Source organism: Notechis scutatus, chromosome Z (assembly GCF_049901735.1).
Source record: "Notechis scutatus isolate UNSWTSFEM ecotype Mainland chromosome Z, rNotScu1.2, whole genome shotgun sequence".
Classification (NCBI taxonomy): domain Eukaryota; kingdom Metazoa; phylum Chordata; class Lepidosauria; order Squamata; family Elapidae; genus Notechis; species Notechis scutatus.
Genome location: NC_142025.1, coordinates 13,959,065 through 13,972,008, shown reverse-complemented (window position 1 = coordinate 13,972,008; position 12,944 = coordinate 13,959,065). Strand labels below are relative to the sequence as shown.

The 12,944-nt window shown below is 37.0% G+C and overlaps 1 protein-coding gene across 3 annotated transcripts in view; it reads right to left on the bottom strand.

The window, feature by feature from the left end:
• PFKP (phosphofructokinase, platelet) overlaps positions 1 to 12,944 on the bottom strand; it is a 71,381-nt gene that overhangs the window by 45,059 nt on the left and 13,378 nt on the right. For all 3 annotated transcript variants that reach the window (XR_003371252.2, XM_026672249.2, XM_087945830.1), the window contains exons 3-4: positions 5,119 to 5,196; positions 3,288 to 3,477 (exon numbers count right to left, since the gene is read on the bottom strand). Coding sequence is in view for 2 of the 3 variants with exons in the window: in XM_026672249.2 (XP_026528034.1) it covers positions 3,288 to 3,477; positions 5,119 to 5,196 (268 nt within the window). In the remaining variant the exon portion in view is untranslated. The remainder of the gene's footprint in view (positions 1 to 3,287; positions 3,478 to 5,118; positions 5,197 to 12,944) is intronic.

Below are 12,944 nucleotides of genomic sequence, written 5' to 3'. Positions count from 1 at the left end.
TAAGACTGGTTCAAATTCATCTTCGTTGTCATTTTTCTTACCACAAATAGAGGGTGTTTTCAGAATTGCCATTATCATAACTGAGAGAGAGAGAGAGAGAGAGAGAGAGAGAGAGAGCCTTCTGTCAAGTTTGCTTTCCCTTTTCATGGGGTGAGATCTTGCACATGCCTGTTTTGGAACTCAACTACTGCAATAGCTTTTATGTGCGGAATATCACAGCTTATAGAAATAGGAAATACAATGGGAAAAATATTAAAGTGAGAAAAGATCTCTAGCATCTGGACAATTTCATGTACCCAGAGAACAAGCTTTGAGACATTTTGTTGGCTGTGAATGTTAGATATGTTTATGATGGTTCCAGTATCAGAGCTTAGCTTCTCCATTTCTTAACATTCATCCTAAAAATAGAAGTCAGCTAAAAATAACATCAAAAGTAGCCAGTACGTGTCATGCTCCCTCTCCATCCTTCTCCAAACTGAAGAGTTCTGATACTGATGCGGCCTAGCAAGGGATAAAATTCCAGGCCCTAATTCAACCTCTTGACCTATTTATATTTTTCCTTGTTTCTCCTAGCAGGTGATAATTTTCTCAAAAAGAAATTGGTTCATAAAATATATGAAGTGAAAGAGGTCCTTTTTAGGCCACCCCTAGATCAGTGAAGCAATCCAAATTAATCCATCTTTGTCCAGCTTCAATTTGATTGATATAAAAGGAGAGAGCCGCAGAAGGAAACTTAATAGACCTCCTGATCTGACATGGGAAAAAGAGCACACAAAAAAGGGAAGTGAAGGCGGCGATAAATAGAACAGGTACACTGACTTTATTTGGCTAACAAATAGAGGGTGGGGAAGATCAGTTCATCCAAATATTTCACAAATAAGATGTTGGGGATGAACTACATGAAGTAAAGAGGTTGACACAAAGGATCAGAAAGACAAGAAGAATGGAATGGAATAGAGTGGAGTGGAATTAGAAATCAATGACAACAGAAGGACAGAGAGAAGAAGGCTGCAACAAATGAGTAAAGCATGGACCTGTGAAAGATAGAAGGAAAGTCTTTGTGAGTGATCAGAGTTGGCAATGGATTGAAAAATAATGAGAGGGTAAGGGAGAGTAAAAAGAGAGATAAAAGGCAAAGCTCTGTATCTATTCACTATGGTTTATCAATGGATGAAGAAAATATTGCAGGAAGATGCATGTACATAAAAGGAATTTGAAATGACTGCAAAGTACCCAAGCAGCAATCTCAGAGAAGCAAATAATAGGAGTCGAGTAAATAAAACTGACCATGTTACAAGAACTAGTACACAGTATTTTGACCACATTGTTGGCCACTCACTTTCTTGCTTCATTTGCAAGACGTGCTTCATTATCAATGAGTCTATTCATTCATCAAAGCAAACAAAAGCAAGACATTAAGACAATGCTGGCACAGTTCACTGCATATGCCTTCTGTCAGGCAATTCAGGGACAAATAGTATGCTGTTCTGACAAAGCACCTATGTCTGGTTCATACTGGAATTATGGTTTATAAACTACATAAATTAATTTAATGAGCATTTAAAAGCACAGAATCCCTCTGTGAGGGACATGGGAAGTTATAAAATATGATAGAGATAAATGATAGATAGATAGATAGACAGATAGATAGATAGACAGACAGACAGACAGACAGAACAACCATTATTTCCAGTGTAATTTAAATGCCATAATGCATTTCAGCACACGAATGGAGGGTGAGAGGAAAAATTAATAGGAGGTAAAATTAAAGACCAAAATGAACTCATAATGTTTCAAATAAAGGAACTATGTAGAGAAGTGAGGTCAGCAAGATATCTGAAAATCAGAACTGACAAAACTGATAAAAATACCCAAGCAGGAGATAATCTCTGGAAATATGGTTGTGGCCTGTAAACTAAAAAACTAAAAGAAAACTGATGTAATTCCCCAAGGGGAAATAAAGATTACCAACACTAGAAGAAACATGTACGTTTGCAGTTACATTGGCTCTTAAGTGTGCACATAGCAACTTTATGCCCAACAGTGTTGGGATCCTCTTTGTGAATTTCCCTGCATGATAAGTACCAAGTATTTAGATAAATTAACACAATTGCTAAATCTCACATAGCTTCATATATACAGTTTAGAACAACTAACCAGTGGAATGGCTTGCCTGCAGAAGTTGTGGGTGTTCCATCACTGGAGGGTTTTTTTTAAAGAAGAGATTGGATAACCATTGGATAACCAATGGTATATGGTCTTTAACTGACCAGGAGGTTGAATCAGAAGAAATTCAAGGTCCCTTTCAACTATTGTTTGTTACAATGATATCTGCAAAGCTAACAGTTTTATCCTGTCATGCTGCTATGACTATGTATTGGTGCAACATCAAAAGGCTGTTCATTATTCATTTTGTGAAGGATCATGAGAAACCATTTGGCAAAGGGTGATGGCTCAGAGCATTCCACATGGATGCTTCCGGAGTCCAATTTTTTCATTCCCTCTGCCTTATCCATTGCCACTGTTTTCCAGACTCAGAACATACCTGAATTCCAAACAACTAAATTTGGGATCTTCTGCATACAAACCAGGTCTCCAACCACCAAGGAAGGAACCTTCTTAGGAGATCTGATCTACACTAATTAGATACCCTTAATTTAACATTGCTTTTGGTCCCAACTTGGGTTGAAAATGTGGAGTTTAGGAACCACTGCTTACATTCTTATGACTGGACAATGCCGGCATTTTGGGAAATGAAGTAACAATATGGAAAATACAGGTAGTCTTTGAATTGCAACCATGAAGGAGCCATCACAATCATCATTCATATAAAGAAAGTAAGTCACAGGCCCAACCTGATTTCACAATCTTTTTTGTAGTAGTGGTTAAGCAATCATGGCAGTTGTAAAGCAACCACTGCAGTTGTTAAATGAATGCAACAGTCGATAAGCAGACCAATAGCTTGCTATGAGTGTGTTTTTTGCCAAAAACCGAAATAAATGCCAGTTTTCAGGAAAACCACCATAACATCTGGTCATGTGATTGCAGGACACTACAAATGGCTGCAGTCCAGTTGCCAAGTATTGAAGTGCAGTAATGTGATCAGCGGGTGGGGCATGAGACCATCAAAACTTAAAATCCAGGTTGTAAGTACCCCCCCCAATAGGTCTGTAGTGCCCGTTATAATTCCAAACAGTTGCTGAGCAACTAGTTGTAAGTTGAGCAATACCTAGTTTTTGTGGCATGCGATGGTGATTCAATGCTTCAACAGCAACAAGATAACTTACCATTTCTTGCCAACTCCTCTAACAGGCCATTCCACTCTTCCCGAAAGAGATTTGCACCAGTTAAGCTGCCATCTCCCCCAATCACACAAAGGTTTGTGATTCCACACTTCACTAGATTGCAGGCCGCTTTCAAGCGACCTTCACGAGTTCGAAAAGCTTTACAGCGAGCACTGCCAATAACAGTCCCCCCCTAAAAGACAGAAGGAAAAATTCCGATGAGAAAAAATAGATCTCATTTCAGTGGGCCTAAATCATCCATAAGCAACCTTTAGGGCCCATTGGAAGAGATAAAAAATCTCTTTATATTACTAATTATAGGCAGATAATAAAAATTGCTTACAATATATATGACAGCCTTTCACAACTAGCACCTTCCTTCCAAAGATGCAGAAATTTCTATCCTTACAACTGCCAGGCATGGCACTCATCTTAATATATCACACATATCTTACAAAGCTACATGGAATTCCTATTTTGAAAAAAATTGAAAATATCTGCCATAGTTACACTTTGTTGAACTTGTTGAACTTGTTCTCTTCCTCCACACCCTCAGAATACTCTGTAGATGTGTAAACACATTAAGATTATAATAGGAGGCAGGAGGAAATTTGTGTGCTGGCCAAATCTTGCGAAACAGAGAATCTGTGTTGTGTATGATTGCAATATTCCATTTCCTTTTATCAAATGCTTAATCACAGGTATTGCGCTGTCACCTGCCCATAGGGGCAAAATAAAATTTCTTTGCTCTATTGGAAGACCTGTAATCCAGGTTAGAAATAGATCATTGTGGAGAAAATTTCTCCATGTGGTCGCTAAGAATCAACACCAATTTGATGGTCCATAATCAGTTGAACACCATACCAGCTCAAAAGAAAATTATTATGCAAGTTGAGAACATTGCAGCTTTTCAAGATATTGTACTGATTCCTCAGTAGGTAGAAAATAAGCCATGGAAATGATGTTCAAGATCAGCACCTCCAACCTAAATGCAGTTAATAAAGACCTCCCAGCATAACAAAGTTTTGTAAAAGGTCTCATAATTAGACAAATGAAAAGCAGAATGAAAAGACACCAGATTCTACAATTGGTGCATGGTTTCTGTTGCAAGCACACTGGAAAAATTGGAAAACAACAGAAAACAACAATGTCAGTAAGTCTTAAGAGATTCACAGTCATTTAGGCTTAGTTGTCTCAAAGGTGCATTTTCAAAAGGCAACTGGACTGGTTTGGAGGAGGAGGAGGAGGAGGAGGAGGAGGAGGAGGAGGAGGAGGAGGAGGAAGGAGAAGGAGAAGAGGAGGAGGAAGAAGAAAAGGAGGAGGAATAGGAAAAGGAGGAAGAAGAGGAAGGAGGAGGAGAAGGAGGAGGAGGAGGGGAAGAAGAAGAAGAAGAAGAAGAAGAAGAAGAAGAAGAAGAAGAAGAAGAAGAAGAAGAAGAAGAAGAAGAAGAAGAAGAAGAAGAAGAGGAGGAGGAGGAGGAGGAGGAGAAGGAGGAGAAGGAGAAGGAGAAGGAGAAGGAGAAGGAGAAGGAGAAGAAGAAGAAGAAGAAGAAGAAGAAGAAGAAGAAGAAGAAGAAGAAGAAGAAGAAGAAGAAGAAGAAGAAGAAGAAGAAGAAGAAGAAGAAGAAGTAATAGTAGTAGTCATTTGATGAAGCTTTCCTGGGTGAGACGCGAAACATCTTCTACCTCAAGGAAAAAAACAGCCTTTTGGAAAAGACCTTTGAATCAATGATCATTCAAATATGTACATTAAGCTCTAGCTTGTCTTTTGGGGATGATTTACTATATTATCAGGTAAACATCTGTATTAACATTCTGCTTAATTCGGTACCTACCACTTGGAGGATACTTGAAACACTCTCCCATGTAACTTCAACAATATTTTCACCCCCATCAACCATACCTTGGTATCCCTGCAGGGAGGAAAAAGTAACAGTTTATATGAGAGGGAGGGAAGGAAGGAGAAAGAGAGAGAGAATATATAACACATATAAGGGGATGTGTTTTTTCAGATAATGAAATGTTAAGCTTATACACTAGAAATACAAGCAAGTAGGAGGGCAGAGCTTGCGTCGCGGCGGTACAGCATGCGATCTTTAAGCTCTAAGATCGCTGCTGATATCTCCATTGCAGGACGGTCCCAACGGACCTAAACCATCCTATAGAGACGGTGAAAGAGGAGGGCACATCCTATCGATCCCAGGGACGTTGCAAACTCCCTAGTAGATCCAGGAGAAGCCCTTTTTTCCCGCGGTGGAGAGGCAGCCATTGAAGCTGCTGAAGCTGGGACAACTCCGGAATGGAAGAAAGCTGGAAAGAAAGTGTGTCCGTTTGATGAGATAATTTTCTGCTTACTTTTTTTTCTGGAGACAACACCTTAAAAGTCTAAAAATTAAATTTAAAAGTGAAGATAAAAGTGCTTAAGCGGCGAGATTAAGCACAAATTAAACCTGAAGGTGTTTTCTTTCTTCTTATTGGAACTTTAGATTTTGTTAAAACTTTTCAACTTTGAAACTGGACTGGTCTTTTTAATTTTAATTTTTTCCTTTCAAAATAACTCTTTGGAAGAGTTGTTTTTTTTCTCTTGTGTTTTTCTTTTTAAGAATTTTAGATTTTTTTTATTTTTTTTATTCCTGGTTTTAATATTAGAGGGGAAGGGAAAGGAAAGGGAAATAAGTAGTGCTGCCACCTGGAGGCTTGGATACATTGTTTTCCTTTCTTTCTTTCTTGTTGATACATTTGGTGTTACATTCAAGGACTCTGTGCTTTTCATTGAAAAGATAGTGGGAAGAGCATGTAGATTGTTTGCAGGTGCTCTTCTGTGGAACTACTGATAGCTGGAGTCTGGATTTGAAACTGAAGAAAGAAGATTGAAGTGACCTTGAAAAGAGAACTGGAAATTTTGTTTTTTGATTTAGTAAAGAGCCTCGAATATATAGTGGCAGTGCTTTGCTTATTGACAGAATTGCATTTTCTCTTTCCTTTTTTTTCTATTCCCCCCCTAGTTGGATTTTTATATTTGGACTTGAGTCCTTTGATGCAAGAATAAGACTACATTTTTCCTCTCCCTCCTCCCTTTGTTTTACCTTTTTAGCAAGAGGAATATACAGATTTCTGTCTTCTGAATTTTTTTCCTAAATTTTTTATTTTTTCATCCTTTTTCCATTTTATATTATTTCTTTTTTTCCTTTTTTCCAACATAATTGGAACCAATTGGATTAAGGTATTCAAGTGCCTGAAGATTTTTTCCCTTCCCTTTTTTATTTTTATCTTTTGCTTTTATTTATTTATTTATTTATTTATTTATTTATTTATTTATTTATTTATTTATTTGCTGGAGTGGCAATTGGCTGCTCTTGCTTTTTCTTTTCAATTTTTCTATTACGTACTCTAAGATGAGCAGAAAAATACCAGCCTCAGCTTCTTCAATCCCGACTTCTTCTTCCTCACCATCTGGAGGACAACGATCAATACAGGTGATGTTGCAACAAGAGAAGGAGAAAGAAGTGACACTGCAGATGATTATGCAAGAATTCAATAGATACAAGTAAAAACAGATAATATTGAAAAGAGAACGGAGAATATTGAGCAAAGAACGGAAAAGACAGATGAAAAAATTGAAAATATTCAACGGATGATGATGCAATACGAAGACGGAATTAAGAAAATTGAAGAACAAGATGTACAAAGAGATAAGAAGATTGGAGGCATGGATACCCGATTGAGTGAAGTGGAAAGAGATAAGGGCAGATCTCTGCAATAATTGGGATGGGAAATTGATAGATCAGAATTCTATCTTAGATTCCAAAAATAGGAGAAGAAAAGGGTGAAAACCTTGCTGAAATGATGACAGAAATCCTGGCAGAAGCATTAGAGGTAACTAAAGGGAAGATGATGGATGGAATGGACGAGGTTTTTCATGTTTATACAAGATATGTTATGAGAAATAAACTGCCAAGAGAAGTTCATATCAGATTTACTAAGAAAATAATTAAATCACAAATACTGCAGGTGGCAAGAGAAAAAAAACACTAAAGTACAAAGATAAAGAAATAGTGGTACTGAAACAGGTACCAGGAAGAGTGAGAGAGATAAGAAGAGAAATATTTATTCTTGAACAAAGAGTTACTTAAGAGAGGAATAAATTACAGATGGCTGATACCTGAAGGTCTCATGTTTACCTGGCAGGAACAAAGACACAGAATTGATACAGTTGAAACAGCTGAGTTATTCTATCTGGAATATTTTAGAGGAAGGATGGAAGATACAAGAAAAGAAGAGTCGTTAACTGAATTTCAAGAGGAATGTACAGCAGTAATTGAAAGAGAAGAAGGAGCCGTAGGTGGTGGACCCAGAGAACAACGAGAACCAAGATTTACTAGAGCAACAAATTCTTCTTATAAAGTCTAAAATGGATGAGAAAAAAACTGATTACAATTAATATAAATGGGCTTAATTCAGTTATTAAAAGAAGAAAAGTATTTCATAAATTAGAGAAATTAAAATTTGATATAATCTGCCTACAAGAAGTACATATTAAAAAACAACGTGATTATATATTGAAACAACAAAAATTAGGAAAATTATTTACAGTGTTGACACACTGTAAAAAGAGAGGAGTGGTGTTATACATTAGCGATACAATCCCTGCGGAACAACTATATACAGATGATGATGGAAGGATTTTGATGGTGGAGATAACGGACAATAATCTAAAGACACTTTTAATAGCAATTTATGCTCCAAATGATAATTGAGAAGATTTTTACAGGAAATTACATAAGAAAATAATTGAACTGGACTATGCTAATATCTGTCCAATGGAAGATTTTAATGGAATAATAAATGACAAATTGGATTATAAAACACAAAAAACAGCAAAGAAAACTAGAAAGACATTGCCAAAATCCTTCTTTCAAATGGTAGATGAGATAAACTTAAAAGATGCATGGAGAGAGAGAAATGCGGAAAATAAACAATATACCTTTTATTCAAATAGACATGCATCTTGGTCTAGAATAAATATGATATGGATGTCAACAGAATTGCTTTCTAACACACAAGACATTGAAATAGAAGCAAGTACCTTGGCAGATCACAATCCAATAACACTTGTATGGAAAGGACAAAAAAGGAGATCTAGATGGACTTTAAATAATACGATATTAAAGGAAAAAGACTTTAAACAGAAAATTGAGAGAGAATTGACTTTTTTCTTTAAAGAAAATACAAAAGGGGATACATCATTACAGAACCTCTGGGACACAATGAAGGCTTATACAAGAGGTTTGATAATGGACTATACAAGGAAAAGAAATATAAAACAGAAAAAAAATCCTTAAAATATTGGAAGATGACTACAAGAAGTTGGAAAAAGAACTACAGAAATTTCCACAAAAAAAGGACATTAAAATTAAAATGGACATAACTAAGCATAAAATGGGGCTAATGGAAAAAGAAGAAATAGCACAAAGAATTAAAAATGCTAAGCAGAACTATTTTGAAGATGCAAACAAACCAGGCAGATGGCTAACATATAAATTGAGAAAGGAAAGAGAGTCAAGAAGAATAAATCAATTGATAAATGAACAAGGACATGTATGCTATGGAAATGCGGAGAAGAAAAAAATTATTCAAGATTACTAGAAATACAAGCAAGTATATGAGCAGGAAAAAAAATTCAGGGAACTGATGAATTTCCTTTGTTGCAAATCACTGCAATTTCAGTTTATTTAGATTAAGGTCAGATACGTTTAGAGTTTTGAAGCCATCTTTGACTCATCTTGAAAAACATTAAACAGGATCAAACTTCTATTGCATAGTTGAATTTGATGTCAGAAGAAACCCTATGGCTATAGGTTAAATGTCTTGGGAAAAGGAAGACATGATTCATTTCTGTATCATTACCCAAAAAATCTACATGGACACATCCATTGCTGTCAGCAGGGTTAAGCCTGGCATTTTTTGTTTCATTCTATTAAAAAACTAACATAATCAATAGTATTAAACAGCGCAAAAGTTGATAAAATCTTCAGTGCTAATATTGAAGTCCTGGTCCCTGAAACTACTAATTTAACTGTACAACTGCAGCTCATTAGAAGAGCTTTATCCCGTTACTAGGAGACAAAATGCCAACATTAAGATTATATCCAGGGCTCCCTGTACAGGCACGCCACTACATGCTCTGTTACATAAAATATTTGAAACGTGTTGGTGTATGCGTGCATGTTTGCACTTCACCAACATTTTAAATTAAATGCAAACTATCTACCAATACTGGTAGAATCTCATGTAAAACAGGAAATGTTGCAATGAGTTTCCCATTTTAGTGGTATGTCTGTAACTAACTAAACAGCAGGAATTCACATAACTCAACAGAGAAAGATGGAATAGAAGATTAGGTATTAGATAATGGAAGAAAAAAATGTGACTTTTATTATTACACCTTTTTTGCAAATCAGAGACCCAAGCATGTATCCCTTATCCTGTCTAACCCCAGGATTGCCTAATTTCAGGGCAAGGCAGACAGATATGGTTACATTATCTATATTTATGATCTACTGTGGAAAGAAGCCACATGATCAGTCCAAGTCTAGAACTAAGGAGAAATTTATTGACAGCAAAAACAAATAATCAGTGCAGTGGCTTGACTTCAGAAGTTGTAGGTGCTCCAGCACTGGGGGTTTTTAAGAAGAGATCAGACAGAAATGGTATAGGCCTATAGGGTCTCTCACTTGAAAAGAGTTAAACTAGAAGACCTCCAAGATCCATTCCAACTCTCACTCCTATTCTATTTTATTCTATTCTGTTCTGTTCCATTCCATTCCAATCCATTCCATTCCATTCCTTTCCTTTTTTCTCCCTTTCCTTTCCTATCCTATCCCCATTGTACTCAAGATTTAGATGTGGAATGGGGAATCACCTGTCTTTTGCTAAAAAGCTTCCATAAAACTATAGCAATATGTCCAATTATGTTCCAGTATATACAATGACTTCTCCTTGGCAGCAAAAATCATACATTACAGGGCACAATATCTCTTATTTGTTTTTTGGGTTTGTTTTTTTTTTTAGTTAACGATAGTCCAGGAATAGTCTAGGTAAACCAAAATCACTAGAGCCTGTTCCTCAAGAGGCATTGGCTTTTTTGGTCACTACCTTATATTTTGAAATGAGGCGAAGAGCATTTTAACATCTGCACTCAGGTGTTGCTCACAATTCCTTAATTTTCAGCTTATTTCCCCAAAGCTATAGCATTAAATCCCCTGAGTTTGAAGCTCAGGTGTTCCTAACATCCCCCGGGTGAACCCTGCCTAATGGAGAGCTGGCACATTTAATAAAGTACAGGTTAACTTACAACCCTTTATTAGGTGATTGTTTGAACTTACAACAGCACTGAAAAAAGTGACTTACAACTGTTTTTCATACTTTAGGACTGTTGCAATAACCCCATCAAAACTTTTCACACTTTCAACTGGCTCATATTTTATGATGGTTGCAGTCTCCCGGGGTCACGTGATCACCTTTTGCGATCTTCTGGCAAGCAAAATCAATGGGGAAGCCAGGCTCACTTATCAACCGTGGCAAGAATTAAAATAGGAGCAAAACTAACTTAATAACTGTTTTGCTTAGCAACATGAATTTTGGACTTAACTGCAGTTCTAGGTCAAGGATTGCTTGATGCATATAGCTTTACAGCATAGGGTTAATTGTTCTTTCGGGCTTTCCTTGCCAAATCACTTGTTTTCATATCATGAAATGGCTTTTTAAAAAATATAAATAAATCAACGTCCCCTACTTTCTCTGGGGAAAAGAGGCAAGGGAAACATGGGATCTATCCAGAAGAAAGACGGATAGGTTTGAACTGCAACTAGACTTTTTTAAAGGTTCAAAGTCAACAATCTACTAACACATTAATCATATTTAATGCAATCAAAGTACTGCTGCCTAAAATAACCATGGTAAATCAGCTTTGGGACATAGCAATATGGTTGGGAAGTTGCCATAGAAAATCAGGTACTGATCACTGAAAATCAGGTACACATCACTGAAAACAGGATGTTGTCCAGGTGTGATTAAAGTGAGAATAAGTTTTCAGCCTTGCATAGACACCCATCTATCAGAAATAGTATATAGGTCTCCTACAAGAACAGGGGGTTGGATGAAATGATCTCCAAGGTCCCTTCCAACACTATTTCTGTTACTATTACTTCCAGAAATGTATGTATAGCAGAAAATACACTGAGCTGTATCTTCTTCCAGGCTTCCCAGTCAAAAATCCCACCTCTGAATTCCAGGAACTCCAGTCTCGGGCTACAAACTGGGCAAGGCAGTTAGGAATAACGCTCTGTTTTCTATGACACACTTTGGTATCTTAAAGCAGATTGCACTGGAGTCAAGAGTGATAACACAATCTTTTGCTGGAAGAAATGCATCCAGGCTGGGTTCTGTTTGCTCAATACCAAACTTAGCATGCCTTGCTTGCACTGACTGAAAGCAGACACAAAAGAGCTATCAGAACAGAAGTTCGGCTGACAAGGGGGTTCCATTTTCCCATAACCTCAGAGCACGTATAATTGCTTGGCAAAACATGTCAAACTCTAGCAGAGGGGTGAGGGTGGGAGAAGAGTGGGAGAAGCCATTAGCTGAATAAAGATGAGAGGGACTTGGAACTCATTCATATACCAAACTTAAAAAAGAATTTCAGCATTATTATTTCTCCTATCTGGCACAAAACAGAAGCAACGGTTAATGTGAATTAGACTGCACTGCATTGCACAGTAAACCCAAGTCAAGATTTTAATGGAGAATTAACCAACTTCCTTCAAAGTGACAGTTTCTAAATGGGTTTAGAGAGTTTATCACATCTCCTATGAGTCTCAGCCAACACTGAGAATTTCACAGTACATATAGCCCTCCACTTAAAACCACTTGTGACCATTCAGAGTTACAACAGCACTGGAAAGAAAGTGACTTATGACCAATTTTCATAGTTACAACCTTTGCAGCATCCCCGTGATCATGGGATCAAAATTCAGACACTTGGTTCATATTATGACCATTGCTGGGGGCATGTGATTATCATCTTTTGTGACAAGCAGTCAACAGAGAAGCCAGATTCACTTAATAACTATGTTATTAACTTAACAACTGAAGTGATGCACCTAACAATGGTGGCAAGAAAGGTCATAAAATGGGGCAAAAAACTTGCTTAAGGAATGTCTCACTTAACCACAGAAAATTTGGGCTCAATTGCGGTCGTAAGTCAAGGACTACCTGTACAACGTGAAATTCTCCACCATCCAGTCAGGATCAATTTTTTAAATTGTGAGGTGCAGTTGTGAGTATAGGCACATGCAAATCAAATAGGTTTGTGGTGTGTTTTGGGTCATTTTGAAGCAAAAGAATGCAAAGAGGATGAAATTACTTCAACCATAGAATAACATTTTGGACAGATAAAGTTATGGCCTCAATTTTGTTAAAGCCATGACCAGATGATTTTTCAATACAACCAAGAGAGAATACTTTTAAATGTTGTGAGGTCCTTGGTGCTCTCTGAGCTTGGTAGTTTTCTTGCAGAGTTTCATTTCCAAACTAGTAACTCCACTAGTATTGATCCGGGCACTTTAATGAATTTCCCCCTCTCTTAAATTGAATGCTATCT